At 39.6% G+C, this 15,733-nt stretch overlaps 2 protein-coding genes across 2 annotated transcripts; both read right to left on the bottom strand.

Moving 5' to 3' along the window:
- Positions 1-5,960: 5,960 nt before the first annotated feature.
- Positions 5,961-8,309, bottom strand: LOC106646602 (lysozyme c-1). The gene is made up of 2 exons (XM_014362670.2): positions 8,181-8,309; positions 5,961-6,525 (listed from the first exon to the last, which is right to left on the bottom strand). Exons 1-2 carry the CDS (start codon positions 8,201-8,203, stop codon positions 6,030-6,032), a joined length of 519 nt encoding a protein of 172 aa, XP_014218156.2. The 5' UTR covers positions 8,204-8,309; the 3' UTR covers positions 5,961-6,029.
- Positions 8,310-13,231: 4,922 nt separating this feature from the next.
- Positions 13,232-15,572, bottom strand: LOC106645904 (prostatic acid phosphatase-like). The gene is made up of 6 exons (XM_089597491.1): positions 15,471-15,572; positions 15,302-15,403; positions 14,091-14,317; positions 13,871-14,033; positions 13,460-13,786; positions 13,232-13,393 (listed from the first exon to the last, which is right to left on the bottom strand). The coding sequence occupies exons 1-6, from the start codon at positions 15,570-15,572 to the stop codon at positions 13,232-13,234; spliced, it is 1,083 nt and encodes a 360-aa protein (XP_089453617.1).
- Positions 15,573-15,733: the final 161 nt, after the last annotated feature.

Here is a 15,733-nt window from a genome sequence, read left to right as displayed (position 1 = left end):
AGATGTATGTATAGACGTGGTTACACACAGTATTACACGCGCGTCATTGTTGTTTTGACTCTTTATTCCCCGCGAGAAAGATGGTGAGAATACTGTCTAGCCAGAGTTGCTTCTTTGTTTCTTTTTGTTTATCTGTATATTTATGACAGTTCTGGTATCGTTTTTGAGATTGTGGTTGGAAATAACGTGATATTGGATTCATTCATTTTTTAATCGATTATCAAGGCGATTTATTAATAAATGATAAATAATTTTTTCAAACAAGTGTTTATTACTTCACCCTTTATTTCTGCCGGCTGTTAAGTGTAGTAATTATCGTTATTTCAATACAATTGTTATATATACACGCATCGATCGAGTTGTGGTACCATTACGTACAAGAACTTTGGATACATCTGATTGGGAAAAAAAATCTCAAACCCTTGAGCTTTCTATTGTTGAAAAAAAAAGGAACAAAAAAAAACATCAACTCGTTAACGACTCGTGACCAACTGCAAAGTCTTGTTACCCAACTTTTACCTCGTAACAACTCCAAGTTTTTGCCCACAATCTGAATCGGATAACGAGGTCAGAGTGTGAATATAATTCAAGCTTTTCGAGATTTGCTTGAAAAATGATTTGGTGTCCATTCTCATCAAAGTATATTATTTAAAGAAAAATTAATGAATCTCGTATTCGCAATAGTTGTAGGCATATCGTGCACTTTTCTCGTATAGTTAAAAAAAATTCGTCCCAAAAAATCGAGTAAAAAATAATAAACAAACCAAACTATTGCCCCGCGATTAACTCTCGATCATCCATTCAATTCTCCCGAGAAATCATGGATAACGTGACTTACCGCCATCCATCAAACCCGAACGAAACAAGGAAAAAAAAAAAAAAAAAAAAGAAGACTACGAAATTTCAACTCCGTGGTACATAAGTAATGGTGTATACACAAGCCCGAAGCCAAACAATCCCGGAAAACAACAGTCGATCTATTATATACGTATAAAACACAAGCGGCGGACAAGATCGACGGCCGAGATTGTCCCTATGCAAGCAGGTATACGTATGTACACCCAAGCGAAGAGGAAAAGGATCGGCTTCTTTGGCGAAAGAGCACCGGTGCGCACTTTCTTCGGGTACGACCTTTGCCGGGGTCACTATACTCTATTGAAGCTTCTACGTATACATACATACACGTATACATTCTCAGATCGAATTTCTCCGTTCTCTCCTTTGTGTGTGCATGTATACATGTATGTGCGAGCGCGTATACATTATGTGCCTATATTTATATCTTCACTGGAAGTACCTTTTATATCGTAGTTTGTCTTTTTTTTTCCTTCCTCCCAAAAGATGTTTCGGTGCTGGAAAAAAAATATCCTTTGCCCCATACGCTCAAGTTCATCTATCTTCTATTACAAGAATTAATCGATCGATTTGTGCTGACGAGCAAATAATGATAAGCTCCAAACTTTTTGTGCGAAGAAAAGCGACGTGATAATGCACTTTCTTACGTTAATGAAAATTTAATTTCTCGTCCGATTCTCATTGTTAATTCTACATACAACCGGTTGAACTCCCTCGATTTGCGACTCGTGTCGTATAAACCGTATAACAGTCGAGCGAAAAGGAAAATGATCGTCACCTGGTGTCGATTAGAAACAACGTATCTATACTACTTCTTTCGTAAAATGTTTATTTCACTTTTCCGACCCTGTGCATAATAGGCCGAAAAATTAAAAAAAATCGATCGCGACATATTGCGCGACTCACGCAGTTGTAGAGAACAGAATCTGTGGGACACCGGTGCAGTTATAAACGTATCATTTTCGCGTCTTGGGAAACATTTCGGCAAACGTCTCTCGCGCGGACCCGCGTGCACACGCCCGTGTAACGAATAGCGTCTCGGAAAAGCGGAGCCGCGAATCTCCGCGCGGGACTTAACGTTATACGAGGGCTGAAAAAAAAACATATCTTTCGCAAGACCTAATTTTCCCTCATGCCGCGCGCTCGGACCATTAATTCCCGATCGGCGAACTCTTCTTCTCGTCGTGCACCTGTGGTATTAAGCACCGCGTCCACACGTAGCGGCCGACGAAGTAAAATTGAAATGAAGTAACGCAACTTTGTGCAAGTGAGTAATGAGCTATAGCTTAGAGGGGGGGAGCCACACGCGTGTGCGTTGTTGCTTTTGTTTCGGGCGCGAATCGTATGAACGTTTTAAAGACACCTTTTGTTATTGTTATGCAACTTTGGGTCGTACTTACTGTGATTTTTGTGGAATAGTTTCCCCCTTATAAGTAAGGTAGAGGACCCAATACTCGACCACTCTACACAATTTTGAGGTTGTTTTGACCAAGGAAACAAAATAAGTATTAAAATTTAACACTGCCATTATTGGACAGAATAAACAAACTACTCAACTTTATAATAATACAAATAAAAAAAGAATTTCCTTCTAAAGTTTAATTACCTTAAAGATAATTAATTGATTCATACAAATATCTATCCTGCAATTTTCATTGAATTTGAATATTTTTAAATCTTACTTATTTAATTTGCAAAGGGAGATTTTTTGTTTTTCGCTTTCTTTTGTGTCATATTCGTAACATTACTCCTAAATACGGGACTGATGGTCCAGTATTGGGTCCACACTACCTTCCTGCATAAAAATTCCTCTATCTTTACACACTGCAGTAGTGTCCCGCGCAGGATTATCGCACACCGTACAGTCTTGCTACAGTTTTTCAAATTTATATTATTCTCGTCAACTGTACCATTGCAACAGTTCACGAAACAGAGGTACAGCCGAAACTGTTTTCCTTGTCCGAGCGCCATTATCAAAGTTACACCGGTGGCTTCTCGCGGATCGTCCGACCGCGTCGCGATGACCCGAAGGGGTCCCTCTCAGATGCTCACTTCCGCCATTAGTGAAAGGTGTGCACGTGCAGCGCACTTAGCACGCGCTCGCGCTACTATATGTACATAAACTTACGCGTGCACACATGCACGCGCACATATCTTTTTTCCTTTTTTTTTTTTTTTTTTTTTTTTTTTTTATTACCGCAGACAGGTGTCGATCTCGTGGTGCACGCGTGAGATTCGTCATCGCTGTTGCTACTGCGTGCATTTGTGTGTGTTTTTTGTTGTTTTGGTGCTATATATAGAGGAAAGAGCGATCGCTGATGCGCGAGTGATTTTGCTAAAGTCCGGGTGTACCGTATGTATAATGAGATTTTGTGATGCACGAGGTTGGACAGTTCGAGCTTTTTACAGCAGCACGTTTAGTTTTCGGGGACAAGGAAATAAATTTTCCGTCGTTGTTTCGCCATTTGTTTATTTATATCGTCCACGGGTTTTAAATGTCGAATGATGTTTTACACTGCAAGTATACTTAATTCTAAATTTTTAAGACAACTTGAAGTACCTGCTTGTTAATAATATTTCGTCACAAGTTGGAAAAAAAAAGAAATAGAAATAGGTGCAATGAATTTTAGCCTTACAAAATCGGCAACTATCGATACCGAGTCTTACGAAGCGCAGCCATTAAAAACTACCGTGAGAAAAGACGCGTCGACGCGCGCTGTCCATATTACGGTGTTGGTACCTCACGAGCACCCCATGATTATTTCATCAGCGCAGCCGTTTTACATCAAATTACCCTTCGCCTGTCTCTACAGTTTTGGGGGAACGAGATAATTTTCGGCAGCGTTATTTTTCATTCTTTTTTTTCTTTCTCCACGTGTATTTATGGTAATTCTTTTGGGTCTCTCCCTCGGATAAGATCGACGTCGTGAATATTATTACTATTATTATTATTATTATTCAAGTTAATGGAGACCTCAAGGTATGAATTTAAATTGTCGTTTAAGGGCATTTTTTTCGTAATTTCCGTAACCGGTTACGTAAGCACCTAACTGCGAGAGCAGGTGTCGATGAATCCCACCAGTTTTCACACGAGTTTTCGCTCATTTGGCAAAATATTAATATCGACATCGGACGTGCGCGTTTATACCTGCTTTCTACTTGTCTTTTACAGACGGTGAAGTAATGATTTTGCGTAAATCCATACTGGGCATCTCTTTCCGCGCGTCTAATAAATAACATATACCGTGGCAATGACGAAATCGAAAACACGGAAAAATCTAAATTAGTACATATATATATATATATATATATATATATATATATATATATATGTATATAAGTCATGGTTGCGCAACTCGATCGTTTTGTAACACACACGTGCGGATATCTGTACCTACGATTTTTCAATGCAGTTTAACGAGATGGGCATAAAATCTTAAAATGTGCTCGAGCTTGTACAGGTGTACCATCTCGAAAAAAGTTTTTCCACCGACTGGCCAACAACAACCCATAATCAATAATCCCCATTGGGTCTCGTAAGTTTTTCCTCGTACACCGATCTACGATACGCGGCTTTACGATCCGCGCATTAGTCGTACATGCGAGTGAAGGAGTCGCGCATCACTGGCAGAGAGTTGGCCCTTGCGCAATTTTTTTTTTTTTCTTCCTTCTCTACCCAAGACGTCTCTTTGCGCCGATCGTACACTGCAGCTCTTTCATTCAACTCGAGTCCAACGAATCGCCGTTGCTTCGCGGTATGATTGCGATTTCGGATTAGCCGTGCGCGCGGCATTCATCATTCGAAAGTGCGTCTTTGGTGCCTGCTCGAGAGCTCTCTTGTTGCTGCGAACAAAAAAAAATCTTTTATCGCAACTGTGCCCCGTGGACAAATGAAAACGAATCGGGAACGTAGCGCGTGAAGCGAGAAGAAGAAGAAAAAAACGGGGGAGGAGGAGGAGGAGGATCGGTAATCCAATCTTGGCAGCGGACTTTGCCGGAGCGGCGGAGAAACGAGCGAGGAAAATAATAATAAAAGAGAAGGGAAGATGTAAAACACTTTCGCCGCAGATATTTAAATTGGCGAGAGACGCGCGCGCGCACGTTGCATACCCCCCTCGATCGACATTATTATCTGACCGGTGTCCGTGTAACACAATCTCACAGGGCTACTTTCACTGAGGATGATGACGATTTTTGCCTTTCGGCTCGGCGCTCGTTACTTCTCTCTCCTATACTTATATACTTGGACACTTTGGGACTTTTTCTTCTTTCGCGCGGTACTTTGGAAAAAAGCGCCTTTTAATCGATCTCCTACTCGCTCGCGAGTAATTTCGCTTGCTTTGTTCTTCACGTCTTTACGTAACGAAACGTGAGATTCGCGGGGAAGGAAAAAAAAAAAGAAAGGTTTTTTTCGTCCAGTGACTTTCTACTCGATCATTCAAATCGACACTCGAGGGATCAATTTCACTTCGATCGACGTCACTGTGCTTGAACATTACTCAACTCTCGAAGGATAAGTACTTGGCTTCCCTTGACTTGCGCAGGTCCGAGCGCTTCCCCCGGTCTGACTTTAGTATGCCACGTGCTTCTTTGCCTTTTTCCAACGAGCAACGAAACTCCGAGACGAAATTCCATAGTATCCATCAGAATGAGGGATTCGCATGACTCATTTAAAGCACATCACCACAATTAATATACTATCAAAATCAAGAGAGAGAGAGAGATAAATAAGTTACAAACGAGCGTACATATAAGGATTTATTGTTACCATAGAAATTTTGTATCTTGTTTTATATGATGTCTTTACTGCAATTATATATACTATAGCGCTTTCTGGCTATATTTGCGGAAGAAAAGTTATTTTGATTGTGGCGTTTACAATGTATTAATTTGCGACATCCTATGTAAAATTTACTGTTTGTATTTTCATTTTGTAAAAGTACGAAATCTACCCTTGGCATCAATAAATCACAGTTAAAATCAAATTTCTTCAGATTGGGCTGAAACGACGGAAACTGGAAAAAGGACAAATGTTTTTTCTTTTCAATGAAAATCACTCATGCATCGTGCAGCTCGATATGTTTATTCAAACATAATTGAAAAAAAAAAAAAAAAAAAAAAAATTAGCCTCATCGTTGATTCCCCATGCAACTACGGTACGAAAAGTATGAAGCTTAGTTGACCTCCGAAGCGATCGTTAACAGTGGCTCCCCGTCGGCGCTCCTTTTGCCGTGTCCGAAGCAGGGCGCGACGTTGGGCAGCTGCTTCTGCTTGCACCCCCTGGTCCAGCCCTTCCAGTGCTGGAAGCCCCTCGCCGCCTGGATCTTCTTGGCGCACTCGATGTCGTCCCGTATGTCGTCGTCGAGGAAGTCGTCGCACTTGGCGTTGCACTTGCCGCCCTTCCTGTAAGCGCTGCACCACACGTCGCTCGTTATCTGAAACACCCCGTACGCGTAGCTGGACTTGTGCCCCGGCCCCGTCTTCTTGCTCGTGTTGATGCCGCTCTCGTTCTTCATTATGCATACGTAGTTGCTGACGAAGCTCCGGCTGACCCCGGCTATCGCCAGCGCTTGGGCCGCCTCGCACTGCCCGAGGATCCTACCCTCGCTCGGCGCTGTTGCAGCGACTACGATGGCCAGGAGAACGAGGATCGGCACGGGACTCCTCGATCTGTCGGTGATTCATCGTTACGCTTTAGGCTTTGTCGGGTATGGAAATGTTGGCCGTTCGGGTGGGGGACGGGAGCGCGAGTGTGGAATTCATGCTAATCGAGGATGTATTTACAGAGACCCAAAATGTCAAGGTCGGCAGTTTCGCCTTGGCCGCTGCTTCCCGACTGGAAGTTCGAGGCTTTTTCTATTTTTTTTCTTTCATTGCAGTGTTTTTGATTTTTCGCTTGGAAATCGCGTCGGTAAAAAACGAATCGAGAATCGTGCAAATCGCGTGTCATGGAAAGTTTTTAAAGGTGCGCGCAGTTCGCGTTATCTCGCGACAAGTTGTGTGTTTTTCAAATACACATATATATACGTGTAATAAAAAAAAAAACGAAAAAAATATGATACGGCACCTTTTGTTTGGATGATTTTCCTGCAGTATTCCTCTTTTTTTGCGTATAATTATCTACATTAATTGTCTCTCGTGTCGTGCAACAACGCGCGTACAGTAAATGCTTTCAATGCTTCGACGAGAATATCATACCCTGAACATTATCTGTTTTTATTGTTTATTGCGTCATTTGTATACATACGAACCACCTGATTTGGATTTCTTCGTCCAGTAATTAGGGCTTCACAAGAGTTAAGAGTAATCTTGTTATTGTCTTGGGTTACAATATTCAATATAAAATGCGAGTCAAATTTTTAAGACAATATCAATACCAATATCTATCTCAAGAATACTGTCTTGACAAAAATTATTGACCTTCCGTGCGTGTAGTAAATTTGGACGAATTCAACAAAAAAATAAATATTAATACGCCAAACTTGATCTTTTTGTTACTTAATAATTTAACAATTATTTATTAAAAAATATTAATGAACTCTTTGTACATAAATTTACCAAATTCAAAGCTTTCATAGTTTTGCTCTTCAATGATATTTTTGTGTTTGTCAAAATAAGTGCTGATTGAGAAAATAAACGCTCTATAATAAGTGACAAAGCTAATTGGCCTAATACATCGTTAGCCATTTTTGATAAATTATGATGTACTCGTTAATGATTCTTCTACCAATACATAACATAAATATAAGATAAAAAGAAAGAGTGTCTGTAGTATATTTGTCATTTCACAAAAATTTGCGAATACCAAGACAATACAAAACCAATACAAGATACTCTGACTCAGTAACAAGACAAGGCTCGTTTTTTCAATATTTTTCAAGAGCAATACAATATATTATTTAACATTGGTTTGTCTTGCTCTTGTGAATCCCTAAATTCCAGTTACGAGAAAACATTTGGACCGCAAATTGGATATTTTTCCAAAAGAAAAATTGTCGCGTTCCTTTGAAAGCTATGTTTCGATGTTGGCCATATAATTCAATGAAAATTATAAATATTTTTCAAACATAACCAGTTAACCCATTGTAATAATAACTCTGTGTAACCAACACATACATGATATATATTATATTTGACAGGTTGAAAATTTCAAGCATACCGCGCGTATATCATGAACAATTCATAACTTGAAACAGTTGAACAATTGACGTAAGAAGACGATTCTCGAAAAGTCCAGGGGATAAGTATACATGTCCGAACGAGGAAACTTTGGAGCGCGGAAAAAAAGAAATCCGCAGAGTTACAAGACACATGAAAAAACTTACGTGGCCATCAGACACCCACACATCTATTGCCGGCCGGGAAGTCACACTATATAGAGATTAGACCGCGCGAGCGCGCGACTTAGGAATTTCAAAACGCCGTCAAAGTGAGCCAAAGCCTTCACGACGACGACGACGCGTCTCGTTAAACTGGCGGAAGCAAATTCATTGGACGTGCCTTACTTACCTATATATTTTACTTTGTGAATCGCGGCATAATATGTAAGTAGTTTGCTCATTGTCTCACGGGCACGCGCACGCGTCTCCGGTGCCGCTGACGTCGACGCGTGTGATAAGGGAGCATTATCATCTTGCTTGTCCGATGAGGGTGCGGATGCTGTTATACACGTGTTTTCATGCGACCCTGGATTTTTACTGCAGGTGTAGTTGCCTATACAGCCAGACTTGGTCTTTTTTTATGACTTCCATATGATGATGGCTTGGACTTGCTTACCTTAGAAATGTCACGTGATGAAGAAGTTTGCAGTTTGATCGAGAGAATTTCGTGTCTGCCTCAAACAGCTTTGAAAGCAATAAATTTACAGAGGAGATTTTACGTTTCTTCTCCATCCGAAGAAATAAAAAACGAGGCCACTAGTATACTCTTGCCTGACGATAAATGTATCATCTTTATCGCAGATGCGATTATTATTATTTTTTGTTTGTTTTGGGCTGTCGAAATAATTGTTACTATCATCAGCAAACCTTTTTAATGTTTATCGAGAAACAAATACAACACTCAATCGAAAAGGAACATGTTTATTACTCTATACATACGATAAATACTGGAAAAATGTATGTTTTACATCTCGACAAAAAACCAAAAGTGAACTTTTTCCAAAGTAGCTCCCCCGCACGAGGCTCGACCGTACTTCTATACCGCCAACTTTCAGTCGGTGCGAGATCTTGTTTATCTCCCGCAGCTTCCTGACCGACGCTCGTTCCCGATTCCCTCCACTTTTTAATTTCCATTGATAATTTTTTTTCCCCCCCTTCAAAACATTATCAATTGGTAACTATAACTTTTGTCTCCCACTTTTTCCACAAAATCCCCCTATCGTACACTCCAGACCCAACAAATCAACGTTAAAATGACAATTAGGTATACCCTCGATTAGAGTATCGTCAATTCCTTTGTAATTACATCCTCCCACTCGTCGGGTCCACGCACATACAATTAGTCTGCCGAGACAATTCGGGCCTGTTTTTTTATTACGTTTTTTTTTTCATCCCCATCATCATCATTGCATGCAGAGCAGCCGAGTTTTGAATAGCGATCGGAAGACCCCCCGCCGGGGCTTTAATGCTACCTTCCTCCTCCTGTTGTCGCTGCAAGCTCAAGCTCGTCTACACACCCACACGCATATAAAAACATTGTTTCAAACTAACGATAAAAAAAGAAATAGAAAATAAAAAAAAAAGAGTTGAAGCATCGCTAAAGTGCGGTGCATTCAAGACGAGAGAATCATACAGTAGCGTGGCAGTACAGTAGTGTAGGCAAGGCAGAGCTTTCAAGGAGGCGGAGGAGCAGTGAGGTATTCCTCCTACGGGAACAAAGTACAGTAGAGAGAAAGCATTGTACTCGCGCATTGTCCGCCCGTCACGCTGTCAGAGAGGAACCTTCCCCTTTCCTACTCCCTTCTCCTGTATACACACGTTCTTCGTCTCCCATTTGCAAAGACGACTGGCGCGCGTAAGTTGGCGGTGAAAAAAAAAAAAACTCATCCTCCGATGCTCCATACCGCGTGCGTTTTGCGCGACGCTCATCGATGACTAGGTGTTTTTTAAACATTATTATTATTTTTTTTCGGGACAAGAAATGACGTAGAGAGCTTTTTGCAACTTGTAGGAACAATATGGATAGATGACTTGTTTTTTGCAGTTAATTTTCCAAAAAATAGGTAGCGGAAAAAAAATTTACGGCGTACGGCGACTCCTCACTCGCGACTGCGCGATTATACCCGCAATACGTTGTGTCCCTTTGACACGCTACTTTTTTGCACTCGCCACTCGACAATACAAAATTACCCGGCAGGCCTTTCAGCTGCATTCGCGTGAATAGCGATTTCGGTCCTTTCGTCTGAAAATCCTTTTGACACTCCGCTCGTGTGTACAGGCACATAACATGGTATATTATTGAATCGACGATGCTTGCGTCCTTGAGCCCTCAATGGAGCCGTCAATTGACACTGTTTTCATTGAGTGCTCTTATTTTATTTACAAAAAAATATCGAAGGTTCGTTTTGGTATTTCACTCGTTATTTTGACAATATCCTCCTTCCGGTGTTTCATATTTTTCTCATCGCAAGATAATGACGATGCTATCGTGTTTAATGGCTTGCTGGTTACAGTTTTCGTCGATCCACGATAAAGACCACTATTTAATACGAGCCTTTATACACCTCTGTTTAGCCCTGGAACGCAATTACAGTATAAGTAGTAAAAACACGTGAGATGTGATTTGACGCAAATTGGCGAATATTTTCGTTTTTAGTGACGAAAACCAAAACACTTTCCGAAAAAAATTATTATTTTTTTGTTTTCAAGTTTAAAATAATAGAAATATTTACGCGATGTGGCCATTCATTCGTATAAAATTACATTACGCGTCTGCTGCTGAAAAAAAAGAAAGAAAGGAAAAAAAAAAAAGAATACCATTCAGCAGCAAACAAACGCCGGGCTAACGAGCTGTATACACCGAGTTGTATGAAGGTTGAAAAAAAAAAAAAATTACACTCGATGCAAAATATTTCTGGTATCAATCAGCTTCGAATGTATGCGGGAAAAAATAAACAAAAAACAAAAAGAACCCACCGAGTTTACAGAGCGATGAAAAAAAAAGTTGATTTTAGCGGCGGGTGGGTCCGAGCTTTCAAAGAGCTGTAAGAAAAGCCATAAAGGCAAAGCTCCTTCGCGGGTCCCGCGGAAATAGAGAGCCGCACATACACATGGGCTTTGAAAGGCGTTATGATGAAGCGACGTCAGCGTTTTGTGAGCGCCCGCGCGCGCTACTTCCTCTCTCTCTCTCTCTCTCTGCCTCCGCGGACGTGGTATACAGTCGTCGTCGACGTCTACTCTTCTATTGATGAAAAGCGCGCGCTTGCTCCCTCCCCCCTGCCCCTCTATCTAAATCCAGCAGTTTTGAAAGGCCGACGCCGATAGCGATTCATTTCTGTGGGTATTGATAATATTCGGGTGGGGGGGGGGAGTTATATAGCTGGAAACCACCCGAGGAGCGAAAGCTCGCGCGCGCGCGCGTATACAATGGGCCGGCTTGATTAATAGGGTGCCGTGACTCTCGCTGCGCGAGTGAGACGTTTGTCATTGGGGAAAAATAAATCCATCCCCCGACTCGGATGGCGTTTAGCGCTTTTTCTTTGTTTGCTCGTTTTTCTGGTTGTTATTAAATTTTTTTTGTTTACCTTACGTTTTTTGCTTGAGATTGTATAGAGATAGTTTTGCGGGTGATTGAATAAGCTCTTGTTGGTCAAATGGGTAACATTAACCGGGGAGTCGAGAGATTTTGCAAACAACTTGAACTGCGTCGAAAGGGGCTTGAAAAATTCGCGATTTCTCTTTTTCCTCCGCGGGGCCGGGGGACGGGGGGGGGCAAGAAAAAAGAAAAGAAGAAGCAGGTACACGTTTTTTTCGACCCTTTCAAGTCCCACTCTCTCCTCCGTGCGTCGCTTTTGTTCCCTTTGTATTTTTGTCTTACTCCGTTTCTATTTTCCTAGTCACTTCTTTTGTGCTCCCGCTCTCTTTCCCTCCTCACTCCTTTTGTACTCGCTTACACATCATTTTTGCCGTATTGTATTGTTTTCTTTTTCTTTCTTTTTTTTTCCCTTGCAACCCAGCTTTTGAACAGTGTCCCCCCTCTCTCCGCTTTTTCTCGCCATCGGGCTTAAATGCTCCTCGCGCCGATGAATGACACCCCGATGATTTTCTCGTCATTCAATTAACAGCGATGCATGTACTCCTACACGTGCGATTCGCCCGAAAGAATCCAAACACATCAACTATTTCTTTCCTCCTTTCCCATTATCGTCGTCTATGCGCGTACGCATCTATATATATTATATATGTGTATATACATTATCGCGCGGGCACAAAGCCTTTTCTCCGCTGCTTCCTCTTTGTAATCGTCGTCCTCCCCCTGCGAGAGCGAATACATTCTTTTCACAAGTTCACCCGATTCCTCGTGCGCCTCGATACTTTTTTCCGCCTCCTTCTTCGCTCTCCCGCGCTTCGTTCACGCGTCATTCAAGCTTTTGATACCGGGGCGCAACTCCCCTTCGACATACACATACATGTATGTACGTGGGCTCTTTCTCTGATTCTTTTCCATCACGAATCGCGAGCTCGACTCTATACACGTGTGTTTATTGTACAGAGTACGGTTTTTACGGATGCAAATGAAAGCTGCTGCTACTCTACTGTGATACAGCTTTGGAAGGTTCGTGTGAAGGTACACGAGTTTTTTTTCAAAACAAATTTTTGGGCATTGAGTCGTGTTGTAAGGATAAAAAATTATAAAACGTTGTTTCGCAAGTGCTGCATTAGAGGCACAAAGAGTCAATTGGAGATAATTTTTTTGTCTCGAATCTTTGTAACTCTCGAGGACGTAAGCGCTACCACATGGCGAAATGGGAAACGTGCCAATGATGTCTTGGGCTTACAACCCAAATTTAAATTGGCTTTGGATTCTGATATGGTGTTAAGATAATATCCGTAGATATATAATAGAACTATAGTTCCGTTTTATAGACCTCGTTTAGTATTGGCGTTGGAGTGAAGAGACCAGATAATACAAATTTGAGTGACATTCTCTTACGAGATATATTAGTACAGTACGATGGCTACCACTTTATTTTCGTCGTAAATACCTAAATGCTATAAAATTTAAGTGAAAATTCAGGCTTTTTAAATATGATAAAAAATCGCTCACTGAAGGCGTCTGAGATAAAAAATTTTTTAGATAGCACTAATGCAACAAGGAGGTACATCATGATGACACGGTAAATTGTCACGATTTTTCTAAAGGTTTGCAGTGGTGTTTAGAATGATTCGCAGGTATCAGGATTAAAAATTTTTAACTCTTCCTCCGTAGGAATCACGTCTTTCACGAGAATTTTGTACGTATCAACTGGGCAATACTTTGAGCAATTGTTAATTTCCAGTTCAACAAAACCGTCCGTGGTTCCGTTCCATTTCAACATCTGCAATTCGTATGAACTGTTTTTATAGCAGTACAAATTTGAAAAGAATACAATATAGTTACTTACTCTAATGTAACGTTTCTGTTTTGAATCTTTGTAACTCTCAACGACATAAGCGCTACCAAATGGTGGCATGTAAAACGCGCCAGTGACGTCTTGGGCTCTTGTGAAAGACGCCAAAGTCAAGTCATGTGTGCTATACAAGTAAATTTTCTTCTTATCATTTATATTTTTTTCAATGTTTTCAATCATTTTTCTGATAAGTATACCACCATTGATTCTTTTTAATTGATTATTTAAGGAGTAACTATCGAACATTAACCGTGACATGTTTCGAAAAGTTTCAAATACTTCTTTGGTGTACCAGCTGGGAAGTGCTATATTTAATAATTTCTGAAAATAATATTTCAAAAATAATTAAAACTTTTTTTTTTCATGAAATATCATAGTATTTTTTAATTCTAGAATGCTACTTACGTGAATTTTTAACAAAGATTGAAAGTATACAGTAGAGTTCACTACACGAAATAACGAGTATCCAGTTTGATTCCCCATGTATCTTATAAAGTCTGAATATTTCCATAGGTCCGTCTTAAATTTTTTCGAATTTTTCAGTATTTTGGTGTGAATTTCAGTGAATCTATAAGAAAATTTTTTTTAATTTTTTCATTCTGACAATCTGTCAATCAATACGTACTTTGGATTTGCATATGGCGCTAGAATAGTATTTGATACACAAAAAGTTAACTGATTCGGCATTGGCGTTAAAGAAAAAAGGCCAGATAAAACTAATACAAGAGACTCTTTCGTACGGGAGACATTGGTACTTATAGCCACCAATTCTTTTTGATCGTAAGTACTTAAAAACCAATGGTAATTTTTTCTAAGGAATTTTCCCAACGTATACTCTTGCTTCCGTCCTCTCTAAACAAATAAGATCATCATGTATTATTCTTATGACTAAACACACTTGCTGGGTGCATAACACACGTAGTGCTGTGATATTCGTGATGCTATGAAACACACGATACTACCAGTTTAATGTTGTTTTGTAGATACTATGCACAAAACCAAAGATATTCCCGATGAAAAAAAAAATGAAGTCCATTTCGAATTTAGTTCGTCATATCGAACAAAATAATGATCTGCGGCTGCTGATAAACTATTTCAGATTTCGAAGTGCACTTTGTTCAAGGATAGAAAAAGCTTGCACAGTTATATGGTTATTGTATCCCCTCTTACATATGCCACGATTTTCCAATACCCTGTGCACGTGTTGCTAACAACTCAATATTTATACACGCAGAAAAAAGCTACAGGAATTTTTACTGTAAAAGCAACGGTAAAGTTGAGACTGAAAGTTTTAACTATAGTTTTTACTGTGAAATTTAGTAAATTTTACCGTAGCTTTACAGTAAAATTTATCCTTATTTGCTGTACTTTTGTACCCTAAAACTAAGGTAATTTTTCCCCTGATTAAAAAAAAAGATTACATCAGTGATTAATACAGTTACTTACATTATTACACATCCACTGATGTAACATTTTTTTTTAAATCAGGAGAAAAATTACTGTAGTTTTAGGGTAAAAAGTATAGTCAATACGGATAAATTTTACTGTAAAGAAAAAATTACTGAAACGCTAAGGTAAAACTTACTAAACATTGCAGTAAAAATTATAGTTAAAATTTTCAGTCTCAACTTTACCGTTGCTTTTGCAGTAAAAATTTCTGTAGCTTTTTTCTGCGTGTATCATGTTGACTTTAACATTTTTTGCATAGAATTGTACTATGAATTTTTATTGAAAATAATAATATATTACTTTATTTGTTAATTCTTGTGTCATTTTGTAAAAATGTCCAAACGATGTTGTAGCTAAAACTTTTCTAATTTAAGTTTATTTACTTACCTTCGTTAGCTGTCCGAAATCATACCCATAAATAGATGGGTCAGTAATATTTATAAATCTCGCTTCTTCCTCGAGTGGAGTTCGTAGTCCATGTCTGAAAATCTAAATTAACTTTTTTCCTTTACAAATTGCGCCAATAAATTTAATACTATAGTTAATCCTTACTTACTACTTGAATAAGATCCAATGTTAAATCATTATCGTCACTTGTATCGGCAGCACTTACATATGGAATGTAAAATATTAAATACAGGAATAAAGCCCAAATCATTTTTTTGATTTGGAGAACCAAGTAACAGGCGGTCTTGAAGTTAACTGATAAATGTCTGTCGAGTTTTTTTAACAAATTCACGTATTTACGTGTACATATTTGTGCACCTGAGCGAGATAGCTATCAAGTAACGCATCAGTAATTTATAAACATATGACGGG

Source organism: Copidosoma floridanum, unplaced genomic scaffold (assembly GCF_036245765.1).
Source record: "Copidosoma floridanum isolate Cflo_tuat_1 unplaced genomic scaffold, Cflo_Japanese_pri ptg000032l, whole genome shotgun sequence".
NCBI classification, from domain to species: Eukaryota; Metazoa; Arthropoda; class Insecta; order Hymenoptera; family Encyrtidae; genus Copidosoma; species Copidosoma floridanum.
The sequence above is the reverse complement of the archived record's forward strand: the minus strand, read 5'-3'. Positions and strand labels throughout refer to the sequence as shown.